General features: G+C 44.7%; 1 protein-coding gene across 1 annotated transcript in view; it reads left to right on the top strand.

The window, feature by feature from the left end:
- Positions 1-22628, top strand: part of MAP4K5 (mitogen-activated protein kinase kinase kinase kinase 5) — a 119321-nt gene that overhangs the window by 4101 nt on the left and 92592 nt on the right. The window contains exon 2 of the mRNA XM_073577739.1: positions 21615-21672. Within this exon, the coding sequence (XP_073433840.1) occupies positions 21615-21672 (58 nt within the window). The remainder of the gene's footprint in view (positions 1-21614; positions 21673-22628) is intronic.

The raw sequence follows: 22628 nt of genomic DNA, 5'->3' as shown, positions 1-22628 counted from the left end.
TGTGTGTATGTATTCTATGTGTCTATATCTATTCTTTCGTTTCTTTATTAAACCTGTCAGGGTGAGTTTACTGTATAGCGCACTGAATTGCCGGCTTTGCTAAAAGACACCGGGTGCGTATTTCTCGCAAGTCACATGTGTGTTCCGTGTGTAATCCGTATTTTTTGCGCACCCATTGACTTGCATTGGCGTACTACGGGCGTAGTACGCTGACAATCGCAGCATGCTGCGATTGGCACAGAGCGTAGAATACGGATGAGAAATATACAGCTGGTGCGAGGGATCCCATAGAGAATCATTGGTCTGTGTCTAATGCGTGCTTTTAGCGCCTCTCACTCTCCCGTATTCTTCGCCAGTGTGACCCCGGCCTTATAGAAACACGTCACCAATTCTGGATTTATCACTCACTCCTGGTTTTGGCTTACACATACTGTTGTAAAATACTGACAGTGTGAACGTTGCCTAAGAGGTGGTTTGCTGCCAGAAATGACTGAGAAGGCCGATGTATCAGGTCCTGTGAATCGATTCACACCGACTATACCTGCATCCTGATGTTATAATGCCGGTATGCAAAATGCGCCCGTTTCTTTCAAGCCACTATGTATATGAGTGATGTCCAAGAACCTAGTAAGTTGTCTCCTGAGGCCCTGTAAGGGCACCGGTTTGTCACTCTGCGCAAGTCGAGTGACAATCCGATGAGTGACAAACAATTCCTTGCATGCCCGAATAGTTGAAGGCTGCCTGGACTTGCTGGGAGTTGTAGTTTTTCATATGCTCTAATGCAGGATAAATTCTATGATACTTCATACCATGTTCTTATAAGATCCTTTGTGTAAATGAATATTCACAACCTCACAGGATATGTCAGAAATGTCTGATAGATGCAGATCTGCTTTCTGGGACATGGACCTGTGAAGAATGGGCGTCCCCAGACTCATGGTGAGAAGGCTGCTGCTTCTTAGTAGTGGATGGGGAAACGTGGCTGTACTCTTCATTGCTAAGGGAGGTACAGCACGTGTAAGCATGTCCTCCCATAGCTATGAATAGGGAGAGGTGTTCTCTTCTCAATGCCTTCTCTGCCTGGTGGCTGCAGCAAGTCAGGAGACCTTCGTTGTGCACATCTCTACTGGGAATACCCCTTTATGGCCCTTGTGCGTCTGACTACAACTTTTTCTGCCCTTTTTTTTGTATTATAGTGGAAAAACTGCAGCATCCAGATGTTTGACACATGGAAGGGTTTTATAGACGCGAGTCAGCCCCTATAATAATGGCTGTGATTCAAGTTTTCTGTTGTAAAATTGCTTGAAATGGTGACAAATTTTCGTACAACTCGTAGTTGTGCAAAAATGTAGCAACTTTTGTCGGTTTCACACCAGTCCCCATTCAGCGCCAGCAACTTTTTGGAAAGTAGATGGAGCTCAGCCTGAAAGGGTGCATCATAGTTTACACAAAAAGGGGAGTAAATGATGACAAATGGAAGCTGAAATATGTATGGCCGAATCCCCTCTTATTCTAGCGCGTCCTTCATCACAGCTTGTATTTCTTGGAGAATCGGGGTGTTTTGTTTGTTTCTTGCTATTTCAAAGATCCCTGATACATTGTTACAAATGATCAGGATAGGAAAGAGGTTGGCTGCTTGCGGAGTTTAGAGGATTGCTATCAAATTCTTAAGCCCCCGTCACACATAGCGACGCACCAGCGATCCCAACAACGATATGACCTTGTCAGGATCGCTGGTGTGTCGCTACATGATCGCTGGTGAGCTGTCAAACAGGCAGCTTAACCAGCGATCAGCACCAGCGACGCCGAGCGGAAGCGTCGCTGTGTACGTTAGTTAGCAACGCGCTGATGCAGGGAGCTGGTAACCAAGGTACACATCGGGTTAATAAGCGGCGTGCGGCACTTAGAAACCCGATGTGTACCTTGGTTACCAGCTCTCTGCATCAGCGCGCTGGTAACTAAGGTACACATCGGGTTTCTAAGTATCGCGCGCCCCTTAGAAACCCGACGTTTACCTTGGTTACCAGCTAGCTGGTCGTTGCTCTCCCGCCTGCCACACGCAGCGATGCGTGCTGGCCAGCGGGAGACCAACGACCCAAAAAAAGTCCTGACCATTCATGAATGATCAGCGATACCCGGGAGGGGGGGGCGGTCGATGTTAGCTGTAAAACACAGCGATCTCGCTGGTGCGTCACAAAACCTGTGACTCGGCAGCGATCTCGCTAACGAGACCGCTGTGTGTGACGGGGGCTTTAGCGAGATCGCTTGAGTCACAAGTTTTGTGACGCAACAGCGACCTCCGCAGCGATCTCTCTAGGTTTGACAGGTAGCAGCGACCAGGCCCCTGCTGTGAGATCGCTGGTCATGTCGGAATGACCTGGACATTTTTTTGATCGTTGAGGTCCCGCTGGGTAGCATGCATCGGTATGTTTGACACCTTACCAACGACCTCGTTAGCGACTCAGAAGCGAGACACATAGGCGTGGATTTGCCGACATCGTTACAAAGGTCGCTACAGGTCGCCGTATCGTTGCTGCATCGTTGGGAAGATCTGACTGTTTGGCGACTCCTCAACGATCCCTGCTAGGTCGTATCGGTGACGGGAGCTTTAGTTCGTGAAACACCTCTGGCTGGAAACTGTATTGCTGCCATTCATTCACAGCAAATTGGTCTTGAAGCTGGTTAAAATTGAAGGGATTGTCCACTTTCAGGGAAAATTGAGACCAATGCTTTAAAATAGCAAAATGGAGCTTTCTGTCTGCTGATCTTTACTTACAGGGCTACAGTGATGACCTCCCAACTACAACAGATGACTGCTGGAGAAAATCCCTAGGCTCAGTGGTGGTGCCACCGAGGTGGACGGTACAGGAGCACTCTGGCTGCAGCAGTCACATGTTGTAGAGACATCACAGCAGCGGCCATGTACACAGTGGAGAAAGTGGTGCTGAAGCTTCAGGGACTTCAACAGGTAATTGGTGCTTATTTTGCTTGTATGCTTTTGTTGTAATTTTTTTTGAGGCATTATTACACTTTGCCTCAATTTTCTTTAAAATAAACAATTCCTTTAAATCCGTGTTGTATAGCTGACAAAGTTTGAGCTGTAGAAAGTGTCAGTATTTGGTGTGTGTGGACATTCTGCCTTTGGAAGTAAACCAGTTCCCATTCCTTGACTGCAAACAAAGGTATTAAAGTCTTTGCAGGTATCAGAAGAGTAAAGAAGCCCCCGTTAAGGTTTCAATTTTAAAAAAAAGTGGTTGTCAGCTTTAAAATGCAGAATAAGTGATAACTTGCTGGTCGGGGGGGTTTGTGACAGCTGGGATTGGTACCGGTTGGCAGATTGTGTGACTTCTATTCCCATTAGAAAAGAGTGTTAGGGTATGTGCACACGCTGCGGATTGCAGTGCGGATTTGGCCCCGCGGATTTTGTAAAATCCGCAGGTAAATCTGCAGGTCAAAAGACCTGCGGATTGGTCTGCGGTGTTGCCCTGCGGTTTTTCATCTCCACAATGGAGGAGATGGCAAACCGCAGCGGAATCCACAGAAAGAATTGACATGTCAATTCTTTCTGCGTTTGGAAAACTGCGTGGAAAATTCCGCACCATCTGCACTGCGGTTTTTTATTCCCATAGGGAATAATGGTACTGTACACCGCAGCAAAAACTGCTGCGGACCCGCAGCGGCCAAATCCGCTGCGGATCCGCAGCGTGTGCACACACCTTTAGTGCTTATACCTGACCTGTATGCCATTCATTCCTCATTGCTGCTGATGTCTGCGAATGGCCTTTGTCAGCCCTCCCATGGAAAATGAATGGTGTCCAACCTGCCACGCCATCTTGTTAAAGGGTCACCCACCAATTAACCCGTTGTGACCTATCCTGTGGAGAGACGATCACTTGTCTTAACCAGACAACCCTTTAAAGAATATGAAAAAAGAGTGAAAACTGCAGTTTGTCAGAATCCATTGTAATTCAGAAAGGAAGTATTTTTTTTTTTTCCTCTTCCACAGCAAATAATTTCTTACAGAATCACAGTTCCTGCTGACTTCCTCTCCACTGCACCACGGCCGGTGGAGGATGCCTGCCATGTGCATTGCCGAGTACAGTGGTGGGGATGTTATAGGAAACTGTTCTGAAAGGAACACGTTTCCTAGTAAATGCAAAAAAGTATGCACTTATCTAATGTAGACAATATCCAGCCATTGTTAAAGGGGTTGTCCAGTAAAGAAGGATTATTTCTAAAAGGGCTCAGACTGGTGTGCAGAAAATGATACTGTTGCGCTGAAGTTGCGGATGAGATTTTATTATATCTCGTCCACTATCGTGCGAGAAAATCCTGACTTTTCTGCCCCCCCACCTATCTCCCGTTAGTGCAAATGGATTGGACATATTGAAATCCAACATGCCTGATCTTTTTTTTTTTTTTTTTAATTGAAATCTGCCATTAGGGAGCGCTATGATACCCCTAAACATATCCATTGCCAAGTGGTGGTTCAGTCAACTTTCACCTGCACGGCTACCTCCACTGCTAGATCAGTCTTGCGTCTGTGCGTTTCTGCTTTGTGTCTGCTCTGCTCCATGAGAACAAGGTTCACCAGCCAATAAACAAATACTTTCCGGCAGCGAGTACCTTCTTCTTAAAAGAAAATGCAGAAAGCAGATGTGAAGAAGCCTTGGAAAAGTGCACAGCGACTGACAAGTTTCTTGGCACCTCGATCCCACTTATTATTTTTGGCGTTGTCAAACAAGTTTGGTTTGATAATTACACAGGGGAAAAGGAGCCGTGCCCAGCCGCCCTCCCTTTAACCCATTCACATTTCAGATCCCTCCACGCGTGCCCCTCTGCCAGGGACACCACAGCTGGCTTCTGTCAGGAGGGGTTTTTTAAATTGAAGGTGAATCCTTATTTTTCCATGCTTTGAATACATTGTACCACATTCCTGCAGAGAAACGAACTGGTTGGGGGTGAAATGATCTTGGGTGGAAACATTTCCTGTAGCCAAGGTAATTTTGCCCCAGAGGCAGATGCCTGTGTCTGGTGTTATACAGAGGGTTGAATTATGTTGCTTGTATCTCTATCCGTTTGGCCTAATGTAGATGGTCATGTGAAGTATCGTCCAGATATATTATTTGAAACTTGTATGCCTGACTGGTCCACAATGCGCCTGGTGTTGTCATACTTGGCAGAGTTCAACAAATCATCCGCCTCTACCATGGTGCATGCCCTCATTTTATTATTCCTCCAACATGATCCACACGGCATATCCATCAAATGAGTTGTGTCTTTGACTACTGCAGATCCGTGTCCACTCCGTTGTGGACCGGGACCGCGCTCTAGTCATCTGTATACGCCTTAACGGGATGTTCCAATAACAGCAAGGTAACTGCTAGGTCAGTGGACCCCAGCCATTACCAGAATGGGGGACTTCTGGCCCTTGTCTGAATGGAGTGGTGGTTGTGCGCTGCCGTTTCATCCATTCACTCTGGAGATATCCGGATAAATCACTCTATTTTCTGCATCTCCATGCACAATGACTGGAGTCGCAGTGCACATGCCTGACTGCTGCTCAATTCATACATGGAGCAAAAGTCCCCTATTTTTGCAATCGGTGGGAATCTATTAGTTATCACTTATTTTGTGCATAGGTGATTGTGTAATTGCTGGAATACCCCATCCGGGACCTAAAATTGGATGATCTATTCATAGGCCATCACTTTAAAGAAGCACTCTTCCTCCCATCAAATGCATTATCCTCTTTATATTACAGTCAACATATTATATAATGTAGCACTTTGCTCATTTTGCCTTCCTACCCATCTAATTCTTCTCTTCCATTAGGTCTATAATATCACGTGATTAAAAACTGACGAGCTGAATCCTTCTAAGCTCCATGTAGAAACAGGAGGTCAATATTCCCTTTGAGTCACCAATCATTGCAAAAGTCCCTTGCAGGGGGAGGAGGAATCAGCTGGGTTAGGAGTTGAGGAGGGGAATGATAAATGCAGGGACAAGAGACGTCCTGTTTCTACAAAGAGCAGAGAAAAGAGAAGAATTAACTGGGTAGAAAGGCAAAACGAGCAATTGTAAGTACACAGTGCTATATAAGAGGATAAAAACTTTGACTGGAGGAAGAGGACTGCTACTATATTGGGAGTTAAATTGTAGAACTCTGCATCAACCTCTAAGAGGTGTACAAGCTGCTGTTTTTGCCCTGTCCATCTCACAAGGTCCCCATACAAGCAAGACAAAAATGGACCCATGAACAATCAGTCAAACAAATGGATCATTTATCTGCCTGACAAAAATGTATATCTGGCAGTTTTGTGTTGGATTTTTTTTTCAGCCAGTGTTTTTCACTGTCGGGGCGGGGAATAAAACCCGTCCGATTGTTTTGACTGATGATCATTTCTTCTTGTTCTTTTTGCCTGATGCCTGACTGACAATCCAAGACCGAAATAACTGACAATTGTTATGGCTGAAATCGAGCATTTTTCTTATTAGTGAAGTAAATGCATTGTGACCAGACATCTAATATAGGGGTGCTATGGTGTGCACTACGCTATCAAAGCCCACAGAAATCAAAAAATGTTGCAATTGTGCAAACTCGTTAATTTATATTCTGTACAGAAGGTCTGCGCAATAGTGTTTATTGGGTGCCAAAGATTTAGCATTTTATCTTTTTGGCAAGGAGTCTTCTGCGCAGATTGTTTTGTGTTCTGGTGACCTACTTGGCTGTCCACGGGGAGGTGAGGTTTTTATTTGTGTTTATCAGTATTTTTAACTGTGAAAGTCCTTATTGCTGGTCCACTAAGATTAAAGGGATGAGGATCCCAAACAGAAGACTCAGAGCAGTTATTAAGAGCGTCTCCTGCTCTGGAGGACCTGTCAACAGTGCGAATGTGTATGGCCAGCGTGTATTGCTTAGATTCCCCAGTGGTGGCGCTGCAGGAGAATACACGTAACAAATTGCTACAGTTGAGCAATGGCTCCTACAGCCTTCTGCTGCTGCTGCCGATCTCCAGATATTGGGGACTCTGTCAGCCATTTTTGGCAGTATCTGATTTAAATAAATCAATCAAGTCCTCCTCTACTGCCAACTCATTAATTCATGTAAAGGAGTAGCAACTGTTTACCAAAATATTTGCTAAATGTTCAATAACATGTATCCTTCAGCTATAACAAAAAAAAAATGCATATTATGATGGTGAATGTGAATTGCATTAATTATTTTGTGACAATGGTGCCTGGATTGGAGTATATTACGGTATATTTAGAGCTGTGGAAGCGCTTGGAATTAATGGCGCTATATAAATGAGTAAAATAAATAAATAAATTAGGCAACAAATAAACAGTCAGATCTTGACAAGGGCCAAAGTGCAACTGCTAGACAACTGAGAATCTGACGCGGCGTCTGTGGCGCGTGCCCTCATCCTGGCACGGCGTCTATGGCGTGTGCCCATCCTGGTGTGGTGACGGCGTGTGCCCCTATCCTGGCGCACCGTGTGATTACTTTGGTTAGTGATGAGCACTTGATCGTTGTTTATATTGGCTTCTTTGCTGTGCATTTGGCAAGTTGGACAACTAGCAGATTGTTAATGTTTAACAACCAAATGTGTTGTCTCATATTATCCCTTGTGCTTCAGAACAAGTCCTTCTAGATAAGTCGGTTCCTGTATGTGTTTATCATCTATCTACTAAAATGAATTAAGTGTTTTGTTTAATTTTTACTAAATATTAAGTTTTACTTACCAGAAACTGTCATTGGGACTTATACCAAGCAATCAGAGCTTAGCTTTCATTTATCACCCCTTCCCATCAGCCATTACACCTGTATACAGCCGCACCTGCCGCTAGCAAGCAGAATTCGGAGTTTGCTCTGAGCACTACTGTGTACCCTCCTTTAAAAGGAATCTGTCGCCTCATTTTTGGCTTATAAGCTGCGGCCACCGCCATCAGGGGCTTATCTACAGCATTCTGTAATGCTGTAGATAAGCCCACCGATGTAACCTGAAAGATAAGAAAAACGAGTTAGTTTATACTCACCCAGGGGCGGTCTGGGTCCGGTCCGATGGGTGTCGTGGTCCGGTCCAACGCCTCCCATCTTCTAGAGATGATGTCCTCCTTCTTACTTCTGCCGCGGCTCCTGCACGGGCGTACTTTCTGTGCCCTGTTGAGGGCAGAGTAAAGTACTGCAGTGCGCAGGCGCCGGACCTCTCTGACCTTTCCCGGCACCTGCGCACTGCAGTACTTTACTCTGCCCTCAACAGGGCACAGAAAGTACGCCCGTGCAGGAGCCGTGGCAGAAGTAAGGAGGAGGACGTTCTCGCTAGAAGATGGGAGGGACCGGACCACGTCACCCACCGCCCCCCGGTGAGTATAATCTAATACGGCTGTCCGACTTTTGTCTTAGGGGCCCGTCACACATAGCGAGATCACTGATTTTGTGACGCATCAGCGATCTCGCTGTGTGTGGCACGCATCAGCAACCGGCCCCCCAGCCGGGTATCGCTGATCGTGCAGGAATGTCCTGGGCCATTTTTTGATCATTGGTCTCCCGCTGACCAGCACGCATCACACGCGCTTAGTTACCCGATAGTTACCTTGGATACCAGCTCTCAGCTCGAGCACGCTGGTATCGAAGGTACACAGCGGGTAACTAAGCGACGCGCGCTTATTTACCCGATATTTACCCTGGATACCAGTGTCCTCGCTGGTCCTGATCGCTGGTGTGGCTGCCTGTTTGGCAGCTCACCAGCGATCATGTAGCAATGCACCAGCGATCCTGACCAGGTCGTATCATCGGGATCGCTGGTGCATCGTTTGGTGTGACGGGACCCTAACTTGTTTTTCTTATTTTTCAGGTTACATCAGGGGCATATCTAGAGCATTACAGAATGCTGTAGATAAACCCCTGATGGCGGTGGCCGCAGCTTATAGGTCGAAAATGGGGTGACAGATTCCCATTAAATGCTGCCGTCCATAACCGCGGCACTTTCCCAGTGGTACGCCAGTTTGACATTTTCCACCAAATTTTTAAACAACTAAAGGGAGAAAGAAAGTGGTGGATTCGTGCAGCAAGAAGCTACGACATATTACCATTCTCTAGTATTCAGCTTAGGAATGCACAGTATCCCGTACCTGCGCCTGTCATGGTTGGGTTATGGTCTGACACCATGTTTTGCTGCTGCAGGGCCCTTAATGCTGCAGCATCCTGAAGTTAATTGGTGGGGGGCATGTGATGGCTTGCTCCATAGACAACAAATGAAGTAAGCCACCTCATAGGAAAAAAAAAATTCTTGTGAGAAAGGGCTAAATACTGTCTTTCACTTCCTTGATATTTTCGATATCTCTGCTTGCTGTTAGTGAATATATATATATATATATATATATATATATATATATATATATACACACTCACTGGCCACTTTATTAGGTACACCTGTCCAACTGTGTGTTAAGACTTAATTTCTAATCAGCCAATCACATGGCGGCAACTCAGTGCATTTAGGCATGTAGACATGGTCAAGACAATCTCCTGCAGTTCAAACCGAGCATCAGTATGGGGAAGAAAGGTGATTTGAGTGCCTTTGAACGTGGCATGATTGTTGGTGCCAGAAGGGCTGGTCTGAGTATTTCAGAAACTGCTGATCTACTGGGATTTTTACGCACAACCATCTCTAGGGTTTACAGAGAATGGTCCGAAAAAGAAAAAAAATCCAGTGAGCGGCAGTTCTGTGGCCGGAAATGCCTTGTTGATGCCAGAGGTCAGAGGAGAATGGGCATACTGGTTCGAGCTGATAGAAAGGCAACAGTGACTCAAATTGCCACCCGTTACAACCAAGGTAGGCAGAAGAGCATCTCTGAACGCACAGTGCGTCGAACTTTGAGGCAGATGGGCTACAGCAGCAGAAGACCACACTGGGTACCACTCCTCTCAGCTAAGAACAGGAAACTGAGGCTACAATTTGCACAAGCTCATCGAAATTGGACAGTAGAAGATTGGAAAAACGTTGCCTGGTCTGATGAGTCTCGATTTCTGCTGCGACATTCGGATGGTAGGGTCAGAATTTGGCGTAAACAACATGAAAGCATGGATCCATCCAGCCTTGTATCAACGGTTCAGGCTGGTGGTGGTGGTGTCATGGTGTGGGGAATTTTTTCTTGGCACTCTTTGGGCCCCTTGGTACCAATTGAGCATCGTTGCAACGCCACAGCCTACCTGAGTATTGTTGCTGACCATGTCCATCCCTTTATGACCACAATGTACCCAACATCTGATGGCTACTTTCAGCAGGATAATGCGCCATGTCATAAAGCTCGAATCATCTCAGATTGGTTTCTTGAACATGACAATGAGTTCACTGTACTCAAATGGCCTCCTCAGTCACCAGATCTCAATCCAATAGAGCATCTTTGGGATGTGGTGGAACGGGAGATTCGCATCAGGGATGTGCAGCCGACAAATCTGCGCCAACTGTGTGATGCCATCATGTCAATATGGTCCAAAATCTCTGAGGAATGCTTCCAGCACCTTGTTGAATCTCTGCCACGAAGAATTGAGGCAGTTCTGAAGGCAAAAGGGGGTCCAACCCGTTACTAGCATGGTGTACCTAATAAAGTGGCCAGTGAGTGTGTGTGTGTGTATATATATATATATATATATATATTTATATTTTTTTTTTTTTTGTTTTTTTTTTTGTTTTCCAGTCAGATGTTCCATGATTATGTTGGAGTGGTGAAAGATGACTCCGGCCTCATATCCGGGTGCAGGCACCTGTTTCCAAAATATCACTGGAATTTCTTACGTGTCACTGAACAAACTTTGAAAAAATAATTATATGCTGTCTTCATGCATTTGATCTTGAAGATGTGATTGATACGGTCTCGTGTATTAAAGGCACCAAGTAGCTCCCCTCACCCTCAGAACCTCCAAACACAGAGTGAAACAGCCCTGGCTCATATCGCAAACCAGATTTCTCCAGCGATGCTCTAGGTGTGCTGAACGCTTATGGAGGAAAACACGCACACCAGAAGACTTCATACACTTCAAATTTATGTTAAGGACATATAACTCTGCCCTTCACCTCGCCAAACAGACCTACTTCACCACCCTGATCTCCTCACTATCCAACAACCCCAAGAAACTTTTTGACACCTTTCACTCCCTCCTCAGGCCAAAAGCACAAGCCCCTATCACAGACATTTGCGCTGATGACCTGGCCTCCCACTTTATAGAGAAAATAGACAATATCCGTCAGGAAATCCGCTCCCAATCACCAAGTTCAGTGACTCCCATCCCTCCCTGCATTTCCCCTGGCTCACTCTCCATATTCGATCCCATCACAGAAGAAGTCGTCTCCAGGCTCCTCTCCTCTTCTCGTACGACTACATGCACAACCGACCCCATTCCCTCACATCTCCTCCAGTCTCTCTCTCTCTCTCTCTCTCTCTCTCTCCAGTCGTCACAACTCACCTAACTACAATCTTTAATCTCTCCCTCTCCTCTGGCATTTTCCCCTCCTCCTTCAAACACTCTATCATTACTCCATTACTAAAGAAACCCACCCTCGACCCATCCTGCACAAACAACTACAGACCAGTCTCCAATCTCCCCTTCATCTCTAAACTCTTGGAGCGCCTGATATACTCCCGCCTTACCCGTTACCTCTCCACTCACTCCCTCCTAGACCCTTCACAGTCCGGTTTCCGCCCCCTACATTCAACAGAAACTGCACTCATCAAAGTGACCAATGACCTTCTGACAGCAAAACGTAATGGTGACCACTCTCTGCTCATTCTTCTCGACCTTTCTGCAGCTTTCGACACTGTTGACCATCCTCTCCTACTCTCTAGGCTCCAGTCACTAGGCATTAAGGACACTGCTCTTTCCTGGTTCTCCTCCTATCTTTCCGACCGCTCCTTCAGTGTTCTGTTTTCTGGCTCCACTTCATCTCCTCTTCCTCTCACTGTTGGGGTACCTCAGGGCTCAGTCCTTGGCCCCCTTCTCTTCTCTCTCTATATGGCCCCAATTGGACAGACCATCAGCAGATTTGGCTTTCAGTACCATCTTTATGCTGATGACACACAACTGTACACATCATCCCCTGACCTTACCTCCGCTGTACTACAGAACGCCACTGACTGTCTGCAGTCTCCAACATCATGTCTGCTCTCTATCTGAAACTCAACCTCTCCAAAACTGAACTACTTCTGCTCCCACCATCTACTAACCTCCCTAAATCTGACATTTCCCTCTCTGTGGGTGGCACCATAATAACACCCCGACAGCAGGCGCGCTGTCTGGGTGTTATGTTTGACTCCGATCTCTCCTTCACCTCCCATATACAATCTCTTGCCCGCTCGTGCCGCTTACACCTAAAGAACATCTCTAAAATCCGCCCTTTTCTCACCATGGAAACAACAAAAACTCTCTCTGTCGCCCTGATCCACTCCCGCCTGGACTACTGTAATGCTCTATTAATTGGCCTCCCTCTCACTCGACTCTCCCCTCTCCAGTCTATCCTTAATGCAGCAGCCAGGGTTGTCCATCTGGCTAATCGTTACTCAGACGCGTCCGCTCTTCGCCAGTCGTTACACTGGCTGCCAATTCATTACAGGGTACAATTCAAAGTACTTGTTCTCACCCACAAAGCTCTCCACAGTGCGGCACCCCCTTACATCTCCTCCCTCATTTCTGTCTATCGGCCTAACCGACCGCTGTGCTCTGCAAATGACTTTCAACTAACCTCTGCCCTAATCCGTATCTCCCACTCCCGACTCCAAGACTTCTCTCGTGCTGCGCCTATCCTCTGGAATGCTCTACCCCAAGATATTAGGACCATCCACAATTTGCATAGTTTTAGGCGCTCGCTCAAAACACATTTGTTCAGAGCGGCCTATCACATTCAGTAATCAAGGTCATGTTATGTTTGTGTGTGTGTGTAGCCCATTCACTATCTCCATCTAACCCCTACCCCCTGAAGATGGCTGGACCATCATTGTAAATACATCATTGTAAATACAAACCTGTGCTTTGTATCTCCCCCACCTCATTGTAGATTGTAAGCTCCCACGAGCAGGGTCGTCTTATTTCGCTTTAATTATTGTATTGTTAACGTTAACATATGACTGTTGTGTTTGAAACTGTTCAACTGTAAAGCACTGCGGAATATGTTGGCGCTATATAAATAAAGATTATTATTATTATTATTAATGCAACTTCATTTCGTTCTCAGAAATCTGCTTTGATTTTTATCAACTTCCAACAAAAATTAAACCTGAGGTTTCACTTGGTTTGCCTAGTAGATATAATGGCTCGCTGGGGATCCATCTGCTCGTACCCCTCCACCAATCACAATCAACATGGCCATTTACTTCCAACACAGAGCCCCACCTGTACAGGGGTTGTATGCGGTACTGCAGCTCGGCTCTATGTACTTCAATAGAGCTGAGCTGTACAACCATCGGACAGGTATGGTAACCGGGGAAGTAAGCAGTATTGCTTATTGTGATTTGTCTCCATGGATCATGTATTTATCACCTTTCCCATACCAAAAAAAAAGGAATGCAGGACTTGGTAAAAAAAATTCTAAATTATTTTCCCAAGGCATAGTGCACATCGCAGGATGTATATTGTTTTGTTTCATGATGCACCATGAATTTGTGTAAATTGTGACACATTTCATTGTCCTTGTCAATGTTTTACATTATTTACATTATTATGTTTTACTTTTATTTTTATATATATAATATGCCAAAACTTTAAAATAAGGAAGAGGTGGTGTGCTTAACTCTTTGGTGTGAGTTCGCCTATTTTAGACTGTTCATAGTTGTCTTAAAAAAAAAAAAAAAAGATACAAAACAAATAAATTTTTTTGCAGTCTTAATTAACACATTGTAAAAAAGAAGAAAAAAAAAAAAAGTCACAAGTTTTGCAAATTCTACATTAAGGTGCAATATTTGCCAAATTTGATCCTCTGCTCGTGTCTAACACTGGACGACGTACAAAATGACATGTATAAGAAGATGCACCTTGGGCAAAAATGTTACATTGACTTGTGATGTTTAACACCTTGGTCTCTGGTTCTTATCTGACATTGGGAAGTATGCGATCTTGCTTAGAAAAGTTTCTCTGGTGTAATTTGCGTCAAATTTATCATTAAGACGAGTTCATTAAAGATCCGACGTAAATGACTTTTTTTTTTTTTTTTTAAATGTGGGTCGTTGAGTCTGAGCCGCTCATCAGCGCAGTACCTTGGGGAAGATTTCCCGATGTATGTCTCTGATGATATACGGTAATACCCGATGGGTCCCATTTTGGGTAATAGTGGTTTACAGCTGGGTGAACGGTTTTCTCTATTGGATCTCTGTCTGCACAAATAGAAGGTGAACTACCGGTATTTTATATCTGATCTTTTCTCTATAGACACTCATAGGTGCCAGTGTACCCCCTACCCCCAAAAAATATGGACTGATTTATAATATTCTTCCTGCTGTTGCTTTTGTATAAGATGCTGTAGTCAACTATTCGGTTTTATGCTGGGAGGAAAAAAGTTTCTCAGCCCAACAGTAGCCAAAAGGACCTTTGTCAGATCAATGGGAGCCTTTGGAGCATTCCCAGCACATACAGTACATCAAAGTTGCATGCAAACCCAGTGTGAACAAACAATAAAGGGTTTTGACTGCTTCTGCCAATCACTGGCTTGTGCTGACTGGGTCGTGTACCGCTGCAGTCAGCGATTGTCTGCAGTCGTTATGTAGGGCATATGGTCAGTGAAGTTTTGCATCCAATATAACCGGAAGATGAGCAGTGAGAATATATTAAATGTGTTCGGTGCTCAGATTAAGTGACTGAATTTGCAGCTGGTTGGTTCCCTTTAGACCCCTCATCTAAGCAAGAAGCAAAGCTATAATCTCCCCCCAAGGGGGATTCTCCACAGTCCATAAATGTCAGAGCTGGAGGAATGTCCATGTTGGTTACGGAGGGTGTATCGCAGTTGTGACATGTCCTTCTGCAGATTTCATGGAAATCAAGCCTGGCTGGTTTTACAGAAGAGAATTTTAATTGTTTTGATAGGGCTCTTCATAGTTGTTTTCTGTTCCCCAATAGCATGACCATGCTTTAGTATAGCTTCCTCGCCATATTGTGGCCTCCTGCAGACAGGGAAGAAGCTGACATTTATATAATGTACTTAAGGGAGTTTTCCAAATGTATGTAAATTAGCTTCATAATAGTTCAAGGCAAAGTTCTACAACTTTCTGATAAGGCAAGGAGTTGCTACAAAGTGTATCATAGATTTCTACTGTGGTTGGAGAATATATGGTCTTGTTTTTGTATATTAACTGCAGCTTACCATCACACGTAGAGTTCCCCATCTCAGATGTCAGCATTGGTCCCAGGGTCCAGCACCTTTAATTTCTGACTGTAGTTGGCATTGGAGAAGGCTTCATGTGGCTTTTGACCGACCCTGCATGTGAAGAGGGGGACCTTGCATGTGAAGGGGGCTGGCTGCACATTTCAGTTGCTAAGCCTGCCACTTCTCCATCAATCTAGTGAAAGGGAATAGTTTTGATATTGAAAAAAGCAACGATCAGCCAGCCTCCTTTACACAAAGGACTGGTCACTAGAAACTTCCTCCTGAAAGTTGAACTGGTCATGTTTCATGTAATTATTGCATTAAAAAGTAATTTAAAGGAGTTTGTCACTAGGACAGATTAACATTATATGTAGGAGACCCGCAAAGCAGTCATCATCTGGTCAGAGATAAATGCGGTACATCCGACTGGTGACTGATGGAAATGAGCACATGTGCAGAAAAGTTAGTCTGTCCGACATGGATAGCCCATTGTTCATGCAGAGGATCACTACCATGAGATTGGAAGAAGTCTGTGGATGGCGCAGGAGGGTCAGGATTAAATGGGCTACATTAGCATTAAAAACAGCAGATGCTTTATTTGCTGCTGTTGCAGGATATTCTATTTCTATTTTATAAGGTATCCCACCATATTGGGAACAATCGGATGTGATGGGATACTTTTGGAGGGGGGGTGTAAAACTTGGTCACTACTTTCCCTGTCAGAAAGTTGTGTTCTATTTATTTTTTGTTTTGGCAGAAAAGTTCATGAAAAGATTATTCCTGTGTCCGTAATCTGTCCACTGAGTATGTAATGGATAGATCGGTTTCCATCATCCTTGCTACTTCTCTGGCTACAAGATTATTGCCAGGAGGAGCTGAATGGAGCTGCTGCTCCATGGTACTGACCTGGGCAGCTGAGACCAGCGCTACACTTAGCCATCTTCGTATTTACAGTCCCGTCAGCTGAGAATGAAGCTGTAGGGATCCCTTCCCTTATCCATTATAAATTATGTGCCCTGGAAGACCACTTTTCACTGTAACTTTGGGGGGACGTCTTGGTGAGGTTTCCCTGGTAGCCTCATTCGGGGTTGGTTGGCCAGATGGTAATGCCCATTCGGGAGTTGGTGACTCGGCGCAGTATTGTGCTGATTGAATGAATGGGTTTTGCGACCCAGTAATTTTGAATGATGTGCAGGGATCTGGCATGTTTTCCAGACCGTGCGCTCGCAGTAAGCTGTTCTCTATATAATTAGTCATGGATTAAGGGGAAGCCTGCTAGAAATATGCCCCACGCGCTCCAGCACTCGCAGCTACACAATGATTATCTTCATGCTCCCTGATGATTCTTTTCTCAGCATTTACTATAGATGGGGCTTGAAAATCATCTACTCCAAAAATTCCTCAAAAATTCTGATTTTACAATAACAATAGGGAAAAGTTATAAATGATACAAAATCCGAAATACATAATGCAGTTAATTTAGCAACAGACATGGCCTTGAGTGAGGAGCATCCTGCCCCAGAACATGCTTGATGCTTGTGGATCTTCATTTTATTCAGAGTTTACCAGCCGGGTCTACAAAATGATAGAAACCAGTTCTCCTATAGTTACAAGGTTGCCCCAGCTTCCCAGTCATTAATGGTCCCTTGATTAATACTGCCCTCCCTGTGGCTCTTATTGGGGCACTGAACATTAGATGCCATGCACCGCTTGGTCTACAGTTGGGAACACGGCCATTACATATTACTCCCCTTGTTATTTATGGTAGACACTTGTAAAACTCAAGTGGATATCAATTTCTAGGAGGTACAAAGCTGCTTTCTAAGAAAAGATCCTTCATTAAGAATGCAAGTACCTCGGGAGCAACTGCCGTTCCTTTCAAAGCATTATGTTGCAGCTTCCTCATGGGTGGTCTTCTGCTTCCCCAAACTTCTGAATGGCAGCAATAAGGGAGCAAGGACTGGATTGTGCTGCTGTGTTCTATTGCAGAATTTGGGGGACACCTCCTGTAGTAGATCCTATCATTATTTGCTTGTTACAATGGTTTTCCATAGGGACTGGTTGATAGATTTAGACATCTGCACATGGTTAGACAGTAGGAATCTCATGTGATAATAATTAAATGCATATTCTTTGTGCATTCATTGTGCGGGCCCTGTGTGGATAATATGCAGTAGCTGCAGAGTGACAGGGCCCCATTTGTCTACCACCTTCCTGGCTTCTCGGAGAAACACTCAGCTCCCTGTCTTGGTGACAATGAAACAGTTGCCTCCCATAACCCCGTGATGGAGACACGGGCTGGTACTTGCATAGACAGACGATGCATATGTTGGCTAGGTTTCTTCTTTGCATGATGCTATGTCCCTGCTTAACCCGCTGATGTCAGCCATTTTCTAGTAAAATTGACTGCCATTCCTTGGTTGTGTCTTTATAGTATAATTCACACGTAAAGTTTAAAACGATCCAAAGTATTTTACATCTGTCCAGATCTGAGTGGTCACTGTCTCTTCAACAAACTGCATAAATTAATAGTAGTACAAGCAAATATATGAGATTAAATTCATAATTCGCTCTGAATAGCTTCTTGGTCAAAACATGGGTGATTGCCATCTTACTGAGGGAATCAGATTACAGTTTCCTTTTGAAGTTTATCAGGAGAGCAGGGGCAAAGTGAGAAAGAAAGACACAGACCTGTGTTGCTAGCTTCTAGCATGTTGGATTCACAGCCACACTGCTCAATATTGCTGTACAATATACTCCATGAACACGCAGCTTCTGAAATTGGAGACAGGAGAGCTAGTCTGCACCCACTAATTAAAACACTACCAAAAATGGGTCCCGTCGAAGGGAATACTGGTGAATCATGCAGGATACAAGTCATATAATGATCAGAAATGGTATTGGTACACACAGGACACCTTATTCTGAAAAGTCACCTGAAACAACAAGTACGTTTTTTAAATTAACTAATTTGATGAATCACTTATGCTAGATGACCAGAATTTGGGGGTTTGCCTGCAGTCCGGTATGGCAGAAGGAGTTTGCCAGGAATATTCTCTTACATTGGTGATATCTCTGCAGGATCCGTTTCTGAACCCTAATCCGTAAGCAGCTGGGATTCCAAGGAAGGCCAAATACCAAAGTCTTCTGGCACACGACAGGAGAAGGCTTCTGGGACATCTCGAGCACCAGCTGACTTTTCAGTGCGTGCCCCCACCACTTGTTCCCTTTGTTATGGCCACTTGCATCTTTGCACTGAATAACTGAGTCATCTGCAGCTTTATTGGGATTTTATTATGGACACTGCTCTGTCCTCTTTTCACTGGAGTTTTTCATGCAACTTGGAAAGTTCTCTCACGCCCACCCTCCTCCAACTAACTTAGCCAATTTGGAGTCCAAGTAGCACATGGATTTTTATGGATTTCTGGGAGGAAGTGTTTAGGAGCACTTTTTCTGTGTTTTTCTTTTTGTGCTATATCTCCTTTTCACTTTATGCACAATTTAGATTGTAATAAAAAAGCATCACATGGAGACCTAAAGGCTAAAAATTGTGTAAAATGTCCTTGAAGTTCGTTCTTTTGATACGTGCACCTATCTTTTTGTGTAGGTTATGATTGATACCTCTACAAGTTCTTAACGATTGGAAACTGAAAATTTCAACTGGCTCCTGAAAACCCACTGTTCTCTAGTTGGATCCATCCCTAATGTTGGGCGATTCCTACAGATTGGGATCCCAGAATATGCTTCCTAAACAACCATTAGTACTATAACTTGCACAAATTCTGTAATGATCCAAGCCTGCGTGTACTGCACGTCTGAAACATGTGCCGACACTGATAACTTTCTTTTACTATGTTTACCCTGTCTGTGCACATTGATCCTGACCCTTTACATTACACTTTACTGGTTTTAAATTTTTCAGTACTTTCTGTTTTATGTACGTTATATTGTCTTCTATTTTTAATGCATTGCACACTGTACTGAGCGCACAAATTGCTTGCACCAGATTTAGAGATGGGTGTCCAAGTACTAAGTGTGCTGTAAGCAGCGATTGAGCAGTCCCTGCCCTGGCTAGAGGTTGTGCATTCATTGTACAGCTGGAGCAAACAATATGGTTGCCTTTGGGAGACAAGGTCTCTTAATTGGAGATGAATACTGAATGTGTGCTACTAGATATAAAGTTGCATTCTGATTACTGCATCCTTGGTGTCAGGATTTTCCTGATACATTATAACGCCACCTTCATATGTCTACGTGTCTGTCACCTGTGTGTCATTCCCATCCCACTGAGGAAAGAAAAACCCATGAATTGAATCTTCGGCCAAGGAAGAGGAGAATCGGGCGTAGATGTTGTCCAGCGGAATGGGGGGAACCAATACTGCTCTTAAGGGCAAATTTCATTGTTAAGACATTTACTTTCTTCCTTTTCCTCCTCTTTACTTGTGCTGCCTTTGTTGCTCTGCCAGTTAATGAACCAGGAAGCTCAGGATGAACAGAGATGTCACAGACTCCCAACATTTTAGTAGATGACTGTTGATCAGTTGCTTATGCATATTTGTACCGGGTCATAAAACAGGAACAAACCTGTCAGAAATGCAGTCATCCCCCTGCTGCTGCATCTTGTGAGGTTTGCGCTCTGCAATATGGTTTAGTCACAAAATTTGTCCTTATTAAATAGTGAATTATGTAACACTTCTTAATCAGTTCATCAATTTTTTGTTTACCAATAATGTCATACAAGAAGCATGTAATAGTTTCTTTATAAAAAAAATATACTTTATTGAAAATTTTTTAAAATGATATACACAAAATAAGGTGCTGTTAGAATGAGGGACCAATAACCATAGTTGTGCTAATAGTTGGACAGCTCAAAAATATTTGACATCAGGTACATACAATGTAAAGAAGGGGGTAAACATAGAATTGTTTCTTCTGCACAATAATGTGCATGCAATACACTGTGACTCCTCCCTGAATGCAAAATCTTATTTGCAAGCGACAGGTAAATATTGATATTTGTGAAGCCTGATAGTTAAAATGCCTACAGTGTCTTAGCCCATATTTGGGCATATAACTTGCTACCAGAACTCTTTTATTAAGATAAATTGCTGCCGCTGCACAGCAATAGAGTCCCTCTGCCCCTGACGCGCGTTTCGCTTCGCTTTTTTTTCTTGCAATGATACTGGAGTTGCATGCTCTTTCTAGAGTAATTGGAGCCATGATGACTCCTTTCTGTTTCCTCTTTATTTGTCATGGCATGCAGTCTCACAGGCACAATAAAGGAGAGATGCTACAGCTGCACCCCCCCCCAGATGGCAGTCTCATAGTTGCAATAAGGGAGGGATGCTGCACTCCCTCTTCTGAATGGAAGTCACTTAGTTGCAATAAGGGAGGGATGCTGCACTCCATCTTCTGAATGGCAGTCACATAGTCACGATAAGGGAGGGATGCTGCACTCCCTCTTCTGAATGGCAGTCTCATAGTCGCAATATGGGAGGGATGCTGCACTCTTCTGAATGGCAGTCTCAGTCGCAATAAGGGAGGGATGCTGCACTCCCTCTTCTGAATGGCAGTCTTAGTCGCAATATGGGAGGGATGCTGCACTCCCTCTTCTGAATGGCAGTCTCAGTCGCAATATGGGAGGGATGCTGCACTCCCTCTTCTGAATGGCAGTCTCAGTCGCAATATGGGAGGGATGCTGCACTCCCTCTTCTGAATGGCAGTCTCAGTCGCAATATGGGAGGGATGCTGCACTCCCTCTTCTGAATGGCAGTCTCAGTCGCAATATGGGAGGGATGCTGCACTCCCTCTTCTGAATGGCAGTCTCAGTCGCAATATGGGAGGGATGCTGCACTCCCTCTTCTGAATGGCAGTCTCAGTCGCAATATGGGAGGGATGCTGCACTCCCTCTTCTGAATGGCAGTCTCAGTCGCAATATGGGAGGGATGCTGCACTCCCTCTTCTGAATGGCAGTCTCAGTCGCAATATGGGAGGGATGCTGCACTCCCTCTTCTGAATGGCAGTCTCAGTCGCAATATGGGAGGGATGCTGCACTCCCTCTTCTGAATGGCAGTCTCAGTCGCAATATGGGAGGGATGCTGCACTCCCTCTTCTGAATGGCAGTCTCATAGTCACAATATGGGAGGGATGCTGCCCGCCCTCTTCTGAATGGCAGTCTCATAAACACAATGATGAGATGTTGTGTTTTTTGTTTTTGATCAGGCACAATAACTAACTGTTCCTTTATGTGTTTGCTTCCAGGCCAGGAATCTACAGACAGGAGAGCTGGCTGCAGTGAAGATTATTAAACTGGAGCCTGGTGAGTTCTCTCAGACAGTCTACAGGAAGAGTTGTGACTAGTGATGAGAGAGTATACTCGTTGCTCGGGTCTCCCCGACTGGTGGTCTCCGAGTATTTTGGCGTGCCGGAGATTTAGTTTTCGTTGCCTCAGCTACATGATTTGCGACTGCTGGACAGCCTGATTACATGGGAGGAATGCCTGTTTGTTAGGGAAACTCCACATGTATTCAGGCTGTCTAGCAGTCACAAATCATGCAACTGAGGCAACGAAATCTCCGAGCACGCCAAAATACTCGGAGACCACCCGAGCAACGAGTATACTCGCTCAACACTAGTTGTGACAAGTCCTAGATGTGAATGTGTTTGATCCAAATGTCTGCTGTTCAATGAGACGTCCTATTGCTTGAGCGAATCTCTGCAGCCCTCATCGTGGTTACAGGATTTCCTGAAATTAGGATATTGCTGATTATCCTTGGCCATCAATGTTAAATCAGTGCGGGTTGGACGCTCTGCACCCCCAATCCCTGTTTGAACGGACGGTGGCGTGTGAGTGCTGCAGCCTTTTAAATGTAGTAGACGATGCAATGCTCGCGGGGTGCCACAGTTGCTTCAAATAGGGGCTGAGAGACTCCCACTTGTCCAATATTGGTTGCCTTTACTTCAGTGGACCGAATTCATAAATACTTTCACATCAGAATTCTGGCGTAAGAACTTTGAAAAGTCTCAGAATTTAGACGCAACTCAGTTGCGCCAAAATTTTTAATGTTTTGTCATTTTCGCACCAGAGATTTCACATACTGGTCTCCAAAAGCAACAAATGGGACTCGCTCTGCACTGGAGCGACCCATTTCAAAATAGGGGGGGGGGAAGTGGCAGAATTTGGGGGAGCCCAGGGATTTGTATAAGCTTTTTAGTTAAGTTTTTTGGGCAATTGATAGGACCTTTTTAACCCCTTTCTGACATCTGACGTACTAT

This window comes from Dendrobates tinctorius, unplaced genomic scaffold, assembly GCF_039654945.1.
Source record: "Dendrobates tinctorius isolate UK_male_01 unplaced genomic scaffold, ASM3965494v1 ptg000057l, whole genome shotgun sequence".
Lineage (NCBI taxonomy): Eukaryota > Metazoa > Chordata > Amphibia > Anura > Dendrobatidae > Dendrobates > Dendrobates tinctorius.
The sequence above is the reverse complement of the archived record's forward strand: the minus strand, read 5'-3'. Positions and strand labels throughout refer to the sequence as shown.